This window comes from Notechis scutatus, chromosome 7 (genome assembly GCF_049901735.1).
Source record: "Notechis scutatus isolate UNSWTSFEM ecotype Mainland chromosome 7, rNotScu1.2, whole genome shotgun sequence".
In the NCBI taxonomy this organism is placed as follows: domain Eukaryota; kingdom Metazoa; phylum Chordata; class Lepidosauria; order Squamata; family Elapidae; genus Notechis; species Notechis scutatus.
Genome location: NC_142015.1, coordinates 2,442,963 through 2,458,478, shown reverse-complemented (window position 1 = coordinate 2,458,478; position 15,516 = coordinate 2,442,963). Strand labels below are relative to the sequence as shown.

At 43.3% G+C, this 15,516-nt stretch overlaps 1 protein-coding gene across 7 annotated transcripts in view; it reads left to right on the top strand.

Moving 5' to 3' along the window:
* Nucleotides 1-15,516, top strand: part of ANK1 (ankyrin 1) — a 167,780-nt gene that overhangs the window by 124,940 nt on the left and 27,324 nt on the right. For all 7 annotated transcript variants that reach the window (XR_015750336.1, XM_087969895.1, XM_087969893.1 and 4 more), the window contains 9 exons: nucleotides 443-524; nucleotides 1,187-1,284; nucleotides 3,276-3,500; nucleotides 5,904-6,058; nucleotides 6,212-6,423; nucleotides 6,875-7,079; nucleotides 8,551-8,647; nucleotides 13,635-13,863; nucleotides 15,275-15,400. Coding sequence is in view for 6 of the 7 variants with exons in the window: in XM_087969895.1 (XP_087826021.1) it covers nucleotides 443-524; nucleotides 1,187-1,284; nucleotides 3,276-3,500; nucleotides 5,904-6,058; nucleotides 6,212-6,423; nucleotides 6,875-7,079; nucleotides 8,551-8,647; nucleotides 13,635-13,863; nucleotides 15,275-15,400 (1,429 nt within the window). In the remaining variant the exon portion in view is untranslated. The remainder of the gene's footprint in view (nucleotides 1-442; nucleotides 525-1,186; nucleotides 1,285-3,275; nucleotides 3,501-5,903; nucleotides 6,059-6,211; nucleotides 6,424-6,874; nucleotides 7,080-8,550; nucleotides 8,648-13,634; nucleotides 13,864-15,274; nucleotides 15,401-15,516) is intronic.

Here is a 15,516-nt window from a genome sequence, read left to right as displayed (position 1 = left end):
TATGGGGAGGGCGGCTACACAGATAGTCCTCAACTTATAAGAGTTCATTTAGTGAACGTTCAAAGTTACAACAGTGCCCAAAAAGGTGACTTATGACCATTTTTCACACTTTATGACCATTGCAGCATCCACATAGTCACGTGATCAAAATTCATATGCTTGGGTAACTGATTCATACCATGTTGGTTGGGCAATGCAACATCATACTGAGCCCTTATGGCAGGGATCCCCAAACTTGGCAACTTGAAGACTTGTGGACTTCAACTCCCAGAATTCCTCAGCCAGCATAGTCTTCAAGTTGCCAAATTTGGAGACCCCTGCCCTTATGGCCCACCTCAGTCGTGTTGTTAAGCCCTTGGAGGTAAGGCTTCAAGGCAGGCCAGACGGCACCCTGTTTTCCCAACACTCTTCTTCCTGTTTTAAAACTTGTTTTGCAACACAGAAGGGAGGAATCACCAGCTATCCCTCGAATCCCTTGCGTTACACCTGAGACGGTCCTGATCCAGGCTGAGGAACCTGAGCAGGTGAGTGTCGGCCCAACAAGGCTACGTTGAGGCCAGGAGCTGAAGGAGCATTCCACAGAGGCCTTGTTGATCAATTACCTGTTAGTCCAAGAGGTGTCCAACCTTGGCAAGTCTAAGAACTGGGAACTTCAAGTCCCAGAATTCCTCAACCAGCCAGGCTGGCTTGGGAGTTTCGGGAATTGAAGTCCACATGTCTTCAGGTTGGACACCCCTATGTGGTCAACCCTGAAGCTGACCTGACCGAAGCCATTTTGAGGCTACGGCGTTGCCATACTGGAGCTGAGGGGTAGGGAGGGGTCAGGGGAGGGCTTCAAAAAATTTTAGCAACAGGTTCTCGGCCCGGTTGCTGGGTGGGCATGGCCATGGTGGTCAAAGTGTGTGCATACGCACAAAGCGTACCCACCAAACTATGCCCACCGAACTGGTGGTAAAACTTTTTGAATCCCGCCACTGAGGTGCACCCATTTTTTGGCAGAGGTGCCAGAACCTCCGGGTTCCAAGATGGCAATAGGCAGAGTTTGCATGAAGTGGAGTTGGGATGAAGAGCGTTTGTAGTGGAAAATGGCACCAGGGGGAAGGAGGTGAAAGTGATGGAGACTCTGGCATGGATTGGCAAGGTCTAAACCTCTGTATAATAGGAGACCCGTTTCTGTTCCATCTAGCCTTCCAAGGAGTTTGATGAAGAGTCCCTCATCCCAAGCAGTCCTGCCACAGAGACCTCTGACAACATCAGTCCAGTAGCCAGCCCTGTCCACACAGGGTGAGTCCTCTCTCTCCCACCTCAACCCCTTTATGAAGTTGTAGGAAGGATCTCATGTTATCATGTGACAAAGATAGTTGCCTGTAGATGACTACTACTACTTCTTCTTCTTCTTCTTCTTCTTCTTCTTCTTCTTCTTCTTCTTCTTCTTCTTCTTCTTCTTCTTCTTCTTCTTCTTCTTCTTCTTCTTCTTCTTCTTCTTCTTCTTCTTCTTCTCCTCCTCCTCCTCCTCCTCCTCCTCCTCCTCCTCCTCCTCCTCCTCCTCCTCCTCCTCCTCTCTCCTCCTCCTCCTCCTCCTCCTCCTCCTCCTCCTCCTCCTCCTCCTCTTCCCTCCTCCCTTCCTCCTCCTCCTCCTCTCTCCTTCTTCTTCTTCTTCTCTTCTTCTCCTCCTCCTCCTCCTCCTCCTCCTCCTCCTCCTCCTCCTCCTCCTCCTCCTCTTCTCCTCCTCCTCCTCCTCCTCCTTCTTCTTCTTCTTCTTCTTCTTCTTCTTCTTCTTCTTCTTCTTCTTCTTCTTCTTCTTCTTCCTCATCCTCCTTTCCTTCTCCTTATCATCATCATCATCATCATCATCGTTGTTGTTGTTATTGTTGTTATTGTTGTTATTGTTATATTTTTTAATTATAAGAATACAACACAGTGCAGCCATATATATGTAAGTATACATATATAAATTTTACTTCACCATTTACAATCCTCTTGTTTTGATAACATTGTTTACTAATTATTCTAATCGTCATCACTACTTATGTTCCGACCTTGCCTTCTTCTATGCAACCACTGATAGAATTTATTCCATGTTTCATAGTACTCAGATTCCCCTTGTTTTTTAATTCTAGGGTTATTCTATCTGATTCTGCACAGGCCATAATTTTCCTTATTATCTCTGTTTCTGGCGGTGTGCTTTCCTTCTTCCAGTATTGTGCATATTCTAGCCACCATCAACACATGTACTATTAGATACATTAAATCCTTCCTATATGCTTCTGGGATTATTCCTAGGAGAAAAAATTCCGGCTTAAATGGAATACTCTCTCCCACCGTTTGTTCCACCCATGTCTGGATCAGCCTCCAATACTTTTTTGCAGCATTGCAGGTCCACCACAATTGGAAAAATGTGCCTGATACATCTTTGCATTTCCAACAATTTGGAGATAGACTTTTGAACATTTTGGAAAGTCTTGCTGGCGGAAGATGCCACCTGTGAAACATCTTATAAAGCTTTTCCTTGTATGCCATGGCCAATGTTATGTTCTTTCTTTCTTTCTTTCTTTCTTTCTTTCTTTCTTTCTTTCTTTCTTTCTTTCTTTCTTTCTTTCTTTCTTTCTTTCTTTCTTTCTTTCTTTCTAAATAAACTTAATTGGTCTTTTATATCTTTAAAAACCGAACAAAAATATACATATTATGACATTAACAGTGTGTGACATCTATCTCATATACTTCTATTTTGTGCTTATTTACAAATATATACAATTTGTGCGAATATAAACTTTTAATCTATAAGTTGCTTATCATTAATTCTTCCATCATTCATTTGTCTTAATTCAATCCAATCATACCATTTCCCCCAAATTCTATAATATTTGGTCTCCTCTTTCTCTCGTAGCATCAGGGTTAATTTATCCATCTCAGGCACATGCCATTATGTTTTGAATAATCAATTCATCTGATGGTATACAATTATGTTTCCAACATTGAACATAGGCAATTCTAGCAACCTTTAGGATATGTAATATTATATATTTTATATTTTTCCCCACATTTTCTTTTTAAATAACAGAAATAATTCTGGTTCCAAATCTATTTGTTCCTTGAGGATTTCTTGCAATGTTATTTTCTTATTGGTGGTCCAAAGCATTTGCCATTTAGCCAATTCAATATTATAACCAATTTTTTTTTTGCCCATGCCACCATTGTTTCTTTTTGCATGTTGCCTGTAGACTTCTGATGACACGTCTTTTGGCGGTGGTGTCTGTCTTCTTCTCCCCTCCCAGGTTCCTTGTAAGTTTCATGGTAGATGCCCGTGGAGGGTCCATGCGGGGCAGCAGGCACAATGGCCTTCGCGTCATCATTCCACCCAGGACGTGTGCAGCACCAACTCGCATCACCTGCCGGCTGGTCAAGCCCCAGAAGCTACCAGCTCCACCCCCTCTGGCAGAAGAAGAAGGACTGGCCAGCAGAATTATTGCTCTGGGCCCTGCTGGAGCACAATTCCTCAGGTGAAAGCTTCTTCTCCAGATGTTCTCCACAACAGGTATCCCAGTTCCTGGCCAGCGTTGTGGCTGTCCCAGTGCATGAGACTCATGCACTGAAGTGTTTCTTGGATGCCAGGGCTGAAGGACAGCCCTCCCTCTGCCCCTCCCAGATGTAGGTTTCTGAGAACAGACTTCATACAGATGTTACAATCTTTTTATTTTGACGGTTGTAATTAAAAAGAGGTTTATTTATTTATTTTATTTGTCAAGCAAGTATTAGATAACAGGTACAAGTATAAACATGATTATGAATGCAGGAAATAGGTATGAATAAAAGGGGACAATAGGACAGGGACGATAGGCACAATTGTGCACTTATGCACGCCCCTTATACACCTCTTAGGAATGGGGTGAGGTCAATAGTGGATAGTTTAAGGGTAAAGGTGGGGTTAGAGGATGTTAACAACAGAGTCAGGTAGTGCAGGGATCCCCAACCTTTTCGACGCCGCGCCCGGTTCCGGCGCCAGCTGGCGCCCGCGCCCGTTCCGGCGTCAGCTGGCGCGCCATCTTTTTGACGAAAATCACTTCCGGTGATGTCACGAAGTGATTTCATCAAAAATGAGCGGCGCAGCTGCTGGTGAGCTTTTCGGGTAGAAATGGCTTTCACCCGGAAAAGCTCACTGAAGGCTGGCGCCGCCATCTTTTGACGAAAAATTGCTTTTTTACCAAAAAGATGGCGGCGCCCAGCAACCAGCGGCCCGGTAAGGCTTGTTCCATGTTCGGCATCGTCCGTGGACCGGCGGTTGGGGACCCTGAGGTAGTGCATTCCAGACATTGACCACTCTGTGGCTGAAGTTGTACTCTCAGCAGTCAAGTTTGGAGCGGTTTACTTTGAGTTTGTATCTGTTGTGTGCTCTTGTATTGTTGTGGTTGAAGCTGAAGTAGTCATTGACAGGTAGGACATCGTAGCAGATAATTTGTGTACTACACTTAGGTCGGATCAAAGGCGGCATAGTTCTAGGTTGTCTAAGCCTAAAATTTCAAGTCTGGTATTCTGTTGCAAACAGAAGAAGACGACTCTTCTCATGAAATATATCTGGACTTTCTCGACTGTATTAATATCCGATATGTAGTGAGCCACTAGTATTGAAAATGGATCGAGTGGAGGTTTTGGTGGGAGAGCATTTCTTGTAAATGCCATGATGCAGATAGGTGTCCCGATGCCTCAGACTCTGGACAGCCTTGGTACTTGGAGTCTGTAAAAATTCTCAGCCCTCCAGGTCATGGTTCTACCAAAGATGCTTTTTCAGAAGGCAACTGGACTTTTTTCTTTTGAAGACGTTTCGCTTCTCATCCAAGAGGCTTCTTCAGCTCTGACAGGATGGGGAGGAATGGAAGGATTTGTTGTAATGACGAGGCAGTCAAGGTGTTTGATCATGATCAACTGAATCATGATGAACTTTATTGGAGTCTAGTCTTGCATTTATACACATTTTTAGTAATCCTCCAACATTGGTTAACTTTGGTTACTGCTTAACTTTCGTTACTGTTTAGCATAATAGTAATTAACACAATTAATTATCTCTAGTTAAAGTCTAACATATGTTTACTTCCTCTCTCTAATCCTCCTTTACATTAGTGACTTTGTTTGCCTGAGTTTTATTTGCTTGTAAACATTCTTTATCTGAGGTTTGCCATCCAAGATAAGAACATTCCTGCAATTACAACTCTACAAGGATTTATATTCCTTGCAGGCAGCTGGTCATTTGCATCCTTTGAGAGGGTCATTGAGGCCACTTGGAGGTTTATCTGTGTCCCCAGGGTCACCTGAGTAATGCAAATAGTTCCTGGAATGTGCAATTTTTCCCTCTGGGAATCCATTCCTACTCCCACACCATTCAAAAGGAGATTAACAAAATTTAGTCAACTAAATTTCAGCACTAAATCGGTGCCAGATAAGGGTCAGTGGAATTCAAGAGGGGTTGGACTTGAACTGTTTGTGACCATGTAATGATTCTAGGCAGATGACTCATTTAACCCCGCCTCCCAGCTCTACCAGTTTTTCTCCTACATGCAGCCACTAAGAAGGAAAAAGCTGGTTCCTGGTTTCTGTACTCTGCAATTCTTTTTCCTCTGGAAATCCATTCCTTATTCCCACACCATTCAGTGGGTGTTCATCCCAAATTGTGCAGCTAAAAGTTTGTAGAGGTTCTCATTCATCCAGGTCATGGTTGCCCCAAAGGTGTCAAAAGTTCTTCAGAGCTAAATAAGCTTCATGGATGAGAAGTGAAACGTCTTCAAAGAAAAAACAAGGAAGTCCAGTTGCTTCCTGAAAAAGCACCTTTGGTACTGGGAAAGGCTTTGTTTTCAACTGTTGGTGAAGACAGTGGCCATCTAATCGACTTCTTACACTTAATTCTCTCGTAGCCCTGTGATTGTGGAAATCCCTCATTTTGCCTCGCACGGCCGTGGTGACCGAGAGTTGGTGGTCCTACGTAGTGAGAATGGATCTGTATGGAAGGAGCACCGCAGCCATTACGCAGAGAGTTACTTGGACCAGGTCCTCAATGGGATGGATGAAGGTAAGGACATCTACCTGAAGGACATCAACTTGCATAGGGACTCCAATGAGATTCAAAGATTGAGGAGCTATGACAAAGTGATGGGATTGTTGAAGTCCCACTGGTTCCCTCGTGACCCGTGGAATCTAAAACTCCTCAGTTACTCTTTTACAGAATTGGAAAGTCTGGAAGAATTGGAGAAGAAAAGGATTTGCCGTATCATCACAACCGACTTCCCCTTGTACTTTGTGGTCATGTCCCGGGTGTGCCAGAACTGTGAGTTAATTGGCCCAGAAGGGGGCTCTCTCCAGAGTTCGTTGGTGCCCATGGTCCAAGCCACCTTTCCTGAAACGGCAGTCACCAAGAAAGTCAAGTTGGCTCTGCAGGTACTGAATGATGGCCAGTCAGACATTGTGGTTGTTTTCATGAAACCTTCTTGATTCATTTACTGGATTGATTCATTTTATGGGTTTTACCAAATGGGGTGGACTTGTAATATTTCCTTCCTTTTCCTTCCTTCCTTCCTTCCTTCCTTCCTTCCTTCCTTCCTTCCTTCCTTCCTTCCTTCCTTCCTTCCTTCCTTCCTTCCTTCCTTCCTTCCCTCCCTCCCTCCTTCCCTCCCTCCCTCCCTCCCTCCTTCCGTCTATCTATCTATCTATCTATCTATCTATCTATCTATCTATCTATCTATCTATCTATCATCTATCTATCATCTATGTATCTATGTACCTTATCATCTATGTATCATCTATCATCTATTATCTCTGTATCTATCTATCAATCATCTATCTATAGGCCTTTTCAAGACCTTCCTGGTTTTTGGTCTTTCTCTTTCAGGCTCAGCCAGTGCCTGATGAGTTGGTGACCAAACTCCTGGGGAACCAGGCAACCTTCAGCCCAATTGTGACGGTGGAGCCACGCCGTAGGAAATTTCATCGACCTATCGGGTTGCGCATTCCCTTGCCCCCATCTTGGAGAGAGAGTCCCCGAGACAGTGGGGAAGGCGATACCACCAGCCTGCGCCTCCTCTGCAGCGTTATAGGTGAGCAGAGACTTCTGAGTGTGTCTAAGAGATAGCATCCCTTCCCATGTTGCTTCTTCATTGCAAAGTTGGGGAGGATCTCGGGATTTGGAAGCTGAGCTTTGGAGAAGTTGGACATCCTCCTGGCCATTGGTCTTCTTGGTCCTCTTTTACTTCCAACCCATGATGCTCCATTACATTGAGGACACAAGCAATGCCCTCTCTTGTAAACACCTTCAGAATAATGTCACATGATGCCAACTCTTCAAGTGTTGTGGTCTGCCAGCGGAGGTTGGGGAAGAACATGGGCCAGTCCTGGAGTCTGGGGTAGGCTCTGATGAGGGCTCTGCATCGGAGGCAGATATGGGGCCAGGGCCCTCTGACAGTAATCAGCTGCCTTTGGAGTCAGAGATCAGTGGGGCAGAAGAACAGCTGGAGCCTGTTCCCAGTGTGCGCATGCACAGGGCTGCCAGAAGAGGGGAACAGTTAACGAACTAGGGTCGACTCGGGAGTAAAGGCACAGGTGGCCCGTGAATAGAGAATAAAGAGGAGAGAAAAGGGAGTGGGGTTTGCAGGAAACAATTAGTTCAGTTCATTAGAGTAAAGATCTGTTCCTGACTTCTTGCCAAGTATTTCTTTGGACAGCATTGTGCTTGGAAGATATTGGCCTGGCAATTCTCCAAGCCTGATAAGGTCTGTGGTTGTAATTCACCCTTGAAAGAGATTTTGCCAAGACTTTGCTGGATGTGAATGATAGGAATTTTCAGCCATATAAAAAGGTGTTTTGTTGGGACAAGGAGTCGTGCTTCGTGGTTTGGTAAAGCCTAGGTCAGAACATCAAGGTAGACCAAACTAGGAAACCAAAGTCATGCGGGCCAATCTTGTTAAGTGAGGACTACCTCTATTGTTTTGATAGGGGCTCTTCCTCCTGTTCCTCAAGGTCCTTCTTTCTTCCAATTACATCATGTGATAACAGATGATTCAGTGGAATTATTTGGAGACAAAAGCATTCTACCTTTGGAAGGAAATCACAGGAGGGAAATGGCAGGTTGGCTAAGGATTCAGCAGAAATGCTACCACAAGAAGCTAAAACCAAACAAAGGACCAAAATGAACGAGAAAGAGTATTTTTCCCCATCTTGTCCAATCAGCTCCAATTTTAGCACTAGCCTTTTCTAGGAAGCTGGGGAAGTAACAGGAGCTCACTCTGTTACATGGTGGTAGGGATTTGAACCGCCGAACTGCTGACCTTTCTGAATGACAAGCTCAGTGTCTTAGCCACTGAGCCACCATGCCCCCCACACACACAAACACACACACACAGAGAGACAGTATATATATTTCTGTGTCAGTTGTTGTAGGCAACTCTTAGTAACGTCAGATAGCGCCGGCCAATTGGCCTCACGCCGAGCTGAGCTTCTGTTATCGAATTTCTGGAATCAAATTGGGCATCAAAAGACACTCCATCAGTTCTCCCCACTTTCTTTTCTCAGGAGGAACTGCGCCAGCACAATGGGAGGACATCACTGGGACCACAAAATTACTTTACGCCGACGAGTGTGCAAATTTCACCACCAATGTGTCAGCCAGGTGAATTGGAGGGAAGGTTTGGGAGAAGGTTTTGGGTGGCAACTCAAGGGCCACAAGCTACATCTCACAGGGGATGCGATGTACAATGCAAGGGGTCGGGTTGAGCAGCCCTTTAAATGTGTTTGGTGTAATCCAATGTCAGCATTCCAAGTAACAACTTCCAAATTAAAAGACTCCAAGACTGTCATCTTCTCAAAGTTCCATTTTATTAGAGATGTCATATTGGCACAACTGAGGAAAACCCAAATCTGAGATTTGCGGATTTTCCTTAGTGCAAAGAGATTTCAAAATCCAACCCTAACCCTAACCCTAACCCAATAGTTCATCACATGGTCCAATCATTACTTCGATCCAACTGGAGACTATCTCCTAGTCACTCCCCTCCAGGTGCAGAGTAACATGTCCTTGACTCTCTGAGAAGGGAATGTTGTGGCTAATCTTCCATCACTCCTTGAAATCCCCCTCCCAAATTCCCAGGCACTGAATGTGGCAGCCCAGAAGCCTCAAAGAAAAATGGCTTCCAAGCAGACACCAATATGTTTGGAGGATATTCGGTTGGGGAAGGAAACCCTAAAAAAACACAAAAGAGAATGATACATGTTGTACCACTCTATTATGGTACAAAATTAAGAGTCAAGGTTCCAACTGATGAACCCAACAAAAGCAAGCATGATCGAGACGGTCCAATCTCTTTAGGCAAAACTTTATTGAGTACATCATTTTGGCACTGTGATAACCCGGGGCGTGGCAGAAAAGCAACAAAGTCACAAAAGTAGGTAAAGTCCCTTTAATACCTCCAACTTGGCCCCCAATCTCCAGTTATCTTCGGCTGGAGAAAATAAAACTCTCCCAAGAACAGTTTTTAAAGGGAAGAAATTCAGTCCGAACCCAAAGTACATCTAAATTATAAACAAAAACCAACACAAACCATGCTGCAGCAATTAACGAGACAGGGCAGGATAAAGAACTGCAGACTTCAAAAGATAACGAGACACGCACAGTTGGGAGGATGCCAGAACCCAAATAAGACTTAACAAACCAAAATAATTCATGCTTTGCTTCCAGCAAGGTGCTGTGCACAGACACCCTTTTAAAATCCTGTTTTCCCAGTTGCAGCAAATGAAGGGAATCAGGGCCCTTTTCTATTTATTTTATTTTATTTATTTATTTGATTTGCCAATTGTTTACAAGATAATAAGTATAAATGTATACATAGTTGTGAATACATGAAATGGGTACATATAAGAAAAATAAAAGAATAAGAGAAACAATAGGACAGGGACGGTAGGCACGTTGGTGCGCTTATGCACGCCCCCTACAGACCTCTTAGGAAAGGGGTGAGGTCAATAGTAGACAGTCTAAGGTTAAAGTTTTTGGGGTTTGGGGAAGAAACTACAGAGTCGGGTAGAGTATTCCAGACATTGACCACTCTATTGCTGAAGTCGTATTTCCTGCAATCAAGTTTGGTGCGGTTTACTTTGAGTTTGTATCTATTGTGTGCTCTTGTGTTGTTATGGTTGAAGCTGAAGTATTCATTGACAGGTAGGACATTGCAATGTATGATTTTATATACCATGCTTAAGTCAGACCGAAGACGGCGTAATTCAAGGTTTTCAAGTTCTAGAATTTCAAGTCTGGTGGCATAAGGTATTCTACAACGAGTAGAGGAGTGGAGAACTCTTCTTGTGAAATATTTCTGGACTTTCTCAATTGTGCTAATATCAGATACGTAGTGTGGGTTCCAGACTGATGAACTGTATTCGAGTATTGGTCTAGCAAATGTTTTGTATGCTCTGGTTAGTAGTGTGATATTACCAGAGAAAAAGCTACGTAGGATTAGGTTAACAACTCTTAATGCCTTTTTGGCTATGTAGTTGCAGTGGGCTCTAGCACTTAGATCATTAGAGGTGAGTATTCCAAGGTCCTTTACAGAGCTTGAGTCATCAACAAGATCTTGACTATTCAGCTTGTATTTTATTTTCTGATTTTTTTGCCAATATGTAAGACAGAGCATTTATTTGTTGAGATTTGAAGTTGCCATTTGTTTGACCACTCTGATACATAGTCAAGATCTTTTTGTAGGGTAGCAGTATTGTCTGTGGTATTGAACAGCTTTACATCATCAGCGAAGAGAACGCAATTGCTCTTAATATGATCACAGAGGTCGTTTATGTAGAGTATGAAGAGAGTTGGTCCTAGAACACTGCCTTGGGGAACACCACTATTGACAGGTACTGGATTTGATAGTACGCTCCCGATTTTGACCATTTGTTGTCTGTTTGACAGGAATGCTTCTATCCAGTTATTCAGTTGTCCAGAGATACCATAAGATTTTATTTTTAGGAGTAGTTTGTCGTGTACCACTGAATCAAAGGCTTTACAGAAGTCTATGTAGATTGCATCTATTGCTTTGCCCTGGTCGAGTTGTGTCGTCCATATGTTTTTGCAGTGTAAGAGTTGCAGATTACAGGATAGTTTTTTTTCTGAAACCAAATTGTTTATTGGAGAGTAGGTTATTTGTCTCTAAGTGAAGGATGATGGATTGGTTAATAATTGATTCCATGACTTTACAGGTGACGCAGCATAAGGAGATTGGCCTGTAATTTTCAACTAGGCTTGGGTCTCCCTTTTTGAAGATGGGGATGACTGTGGCTTGTGACCATAGGTTAGGCAAGGAGCTGGTTCTGAAAGATTTTTCAAAGATTATGCTTAGAGGTTTGGCTATGGCAGTGGATAGCTTTCTTAAGAAGTAGGCACATATTCCATCTGGTCCAATAGATAGAGATGGTTTTAGGTTGCGTAGTGCTTTTTCAACATTGTCTTCTGTGAAATCGATATGTATTAGATCATTGTTGTTATCTGTGGTACGGCTAGGAAATACTGGGCATGATCCATTGCTGTTTACAAATACTGAGCCGAAGAATGTGTTAAAGATGTTGGCTTTAATGGTGTCGTCGTTGCAGTCTTTACCATCAGGTCCTATCAAGGGAGGGATGGACCTTGAGTCTTTAGTTTGTTGTTTACAAAATTGTAAAAAGCACGGGTGGAATTGGTGCTTAGAAGGTTTTCCTCTTGTTTAATGTGATAATTGGTGCATTCGATCTTTATCTGGTGGCATAAATTTTTGTATCGGTTTTTGAAATTGGCAACGTGACCAGATTTGTTTTTCCGCCAGAGTGATCTCTTTTTGGATTGAAGTTTCCTTATTGATATGGGTAATCTGCTTTTTGTTTTGTTTTGGGAGTTGTTGTTGGTACATATAGTTTGATGACTCTTTTGACTTCAAGTAAAAATATGTTGTAATGGTCTTCAACAGTATTGCATCCAGTGAATAGAGATTGCCAATCAAGGGATGAGAGATCGTTGTGTATAAGATCATAGTTGCCTTTTTTGAAGTTACAATTGGGAATTACATCATTGTGGTGATTTTTGTGTGGACGTATGTTGAGACAAAAGTCAATCATATTGTGGTCGCTACTGGAAAAGGGTTCTTTAGTTTGTATTCCATAAATTAAATTCAAACTATTGCAGAAGATGAGATCGAGGCAGTTGTTTAGTCTAGTGTTGTTGGTTACTAGTTGTTCCAGTCCCAGATTTGTAGTAGCATTGTAGAAGGTTGTGTGTATGATTTCAGTTGTACAATCATTTAGGGTCCAGTCAATATGAGGTAGATTGAAATCACCAAGAAAGATAAAGGGTATGGGCAGGATGCAGCCCATGTTAGTAATGTATTTAGCTTGTTTACATGTTCGATGTCATAATCAGGTGCTCTGTAACATAGTAAGAATCGAATTGTGATATTTAAGGATAGTTCACAGATGATGGTCTCAGGAAGAGCAAGCTCCTGGGTAACTTGGATATTTTTAGATGTAAGGATTTTTATAGAAGATAGCAACACCACCTCCTCGGACGATTTTCACGATCTGATCGGTAAACATGATAGTCTCTTACTGTGGTAATGGAGTCGGGGAGAGATGCATTGAGCCATGTTTCACAGACAAATATAATGTCGAAGTTAGCCATATTTAGGAGGATGAGAAATTCAGGTATTTTATTCACGAGGCTTCTTGCATTGAGTAGTTTGCATTTAAGGCCGGCAGTAGTTGGAATTGAGGTAGTTGGGGGCGTGCGTGCCTAGTCTTGGGTGATGGTGGATCGGTTGAGGTAGGGTTGTGGTTGAGGGTAAAAGCTGAGTATTGGGTTGCGTGGCTTACTTTTGATACAGTCAGCATGGTAGTCAATGTACAGGTCCTTCTCTCCATTGTCTAGACGGTTTTTGAGTTCAATGCGGAGTACACGGGAGCGGGCACGTTGCTGTATGGTTAGGTCAGGGCGGCAACGGAGGTTCTCCCCCATAACTCATGTTGCTCCCTTATCCGTTCTTCCCTGCATGCCCTAGGATGAAGAGGGGGTGGCCCTGGGTCTTCCTCTGAATGCCCAGCCAGACTGTGCCCTTCCCTAATTTCTTCCACAGCCACCAGAGTCACACTCCCCCTCCCTAGCTGCTTGACCTCCTCCTCAGAATCAGATTCCAACAGGGGCATGACAGGCACGACTGAAGACAAAACCAGATCTAGAGATTTCCTGCAGGAACCCCTATAGTTAAAATTCAAATCCACCACCTGCCCCCATTAGCTCAGGTCACAATGTCCAATACGGTCTGCGGATATTGTTGGAAAGTCTTTTTTGTCTGTGTAAACATCTGCCGAAATGTCCTTGGTTCTCACATTGACATCTTGATGTCTGGGCCATTTTCTATCTCTCCCTTCCTTCCCCCCCCAGTTCGTTGGCAAACTGAGATGTGACAATCATTGCGACATCAAAATCCTTTTGAAGCTTGACCCTTGGTAGTGTTGCCATTGAGTCAAGCTTGATTCCATAGAAATGTCCGTGTTTTCTTGGCCACTGAATAGCAGTGGTTTGCTCATTCTTGGCATATTCTGGTGGTCTCCCATCCTAGTACTGCCTTACTTTTTCCACTACGTAGGTTCTGGCTGGCAGACTGCCCGCGCACAGCCGAAGCCATCCATTTTGCCACCCTGTTATACAAGGAGCTCGCAGCTGTGCCCTACATGGCTAAGTTTGTGGTGTTTGCCAAAATGAATGACGGGCGGGAAGGACGCTTGCGCTGCTACTGCATGACCGATGACAAAGTGGACAAAACGTTGGAGCAGCATGAAAACTTCACAGAAGTAGCACGCAGCCGAGACATTGAGGTAACTCCTCGGGGTAGGAAATGACCGGGCTGAGCCTGCAGGCGGGGTCAAAGGCATCATCAGTTTAGAGTCACTAAGAGACCTAAGTCCAGAATTCCATGAATTCCGTTGACTCTTATCTAGCTCCAATTTACCTTGGCTGTTAGTAATTCAGCTTCCTGTGTATAGGTAGCATGAAATTGACTTGAAGTAGAATAGAATAGAATAGGAATAGGAATAGGAATAGGAATAGGAATAGGAATAGGAATAGAATAGAATAGAATAGGAATAGAATAGAATAGAATAGAATAGAATAGAATAGAATAGAATAGAATAGAATAGAATAGAATAGAATAGAATAGAATATATGTGAAATAGAATAGAATAGAATTCTTTATCTAGTGTGATTGGACACACAAGAAATTTGTCTTTGGTGCAAATGCTCTTGGTGTACATAAAAGAAAAGAGACATTCGTCAAGAGTCAAGAATCAGTCAAGAGTCAAGAATCATCACAACACTTAATGATAGTCATAGGGTACAATAACCAATCAAATCATACTAGGAAACAGTCAATATAAATCATAAGGATGCAAGTGACAAAGTTACAGTTATACAGTCACAAATGGGAGGGGATGGGTGATAAGAAGTGCTGAGAAGATTATTAGTAATAGTAGTGCAGACTTTGTAAATAGTTGGACAGTGTAGAGTGATGGTGCTCGGGAAAAAACTGTCCTTGTGGTCTAGTTGTTCTGGTGTGCAGTGCTCTATAGCATCATTTCGAGGGTAGAAGTTGAAACAATTGATGTCCAGGAAATAGATATTTTCACAGCCCTCTTTTTGACTCATGCAGTATGCAGATTGGCAGTCATTGTTTTTTTCTGCAGTCCTAATTATCCTCTGGAGTCTGTGTCTGTCCTGTTGGGTTGCAGAACCAAACCAGACAGTTATAGAGGTGCAGATGACAGACTCAATCATTCCTCTGTAGAACTGGATCAGCAGCTCCTTGGTCAGTTTGAGCTTCCTGAGTTGGTGCGGAAAGAACCTTATTTGTCGTGCTTTTTTTTGACGATGTTTTTGATGTTAGGTGTGCATTTTAGGACTTGTGATATAGACCTAGACATTTTTAAGGTCTCTACTTTTGAACCCTATCTTGGCTCCTGATTTCTTGGGCCTGCCACTGGGACACTTACTGGTTGCTAATCACTCCAAGGTTTAATGCCCCCTCGCCCTGCCTGCCACCGTGGTTGCTTTCCAGATATTTTTCCCACCCACTGTAGGAGAATTACAATTAGAATTTTCTGTAATAGTCATTTATTTATTTTTATTTGGTTGGGTTTGATTTGACTTGATTTGATTTTGGTGCCACCCAACTCCAAACTAACTCTGGGTGGCTGATGATCGCCTGGAGAATCTTACAGTGATCTTTCGCAGGTGGCCGAGGGCATGCCACTCCACATGGAGCTTTCTGGGAACCTGCTGCCAATCAAGAAGGCTGCCCAGCAACGGAGCTTCTTGTTCCAGTCATTCCATGAGAACCGCCTCATCATCCCAGTTAAGGTAATCAGCAAAAGTTTTGGAAACCTGGGGTTGTCTCTGGTTGTTCTTGATGGCTCTCTTCCCAAGTAAGAATGACAGCAGAGTCTATAACCATCTCCTTGAGTTTTTTTCAAAGC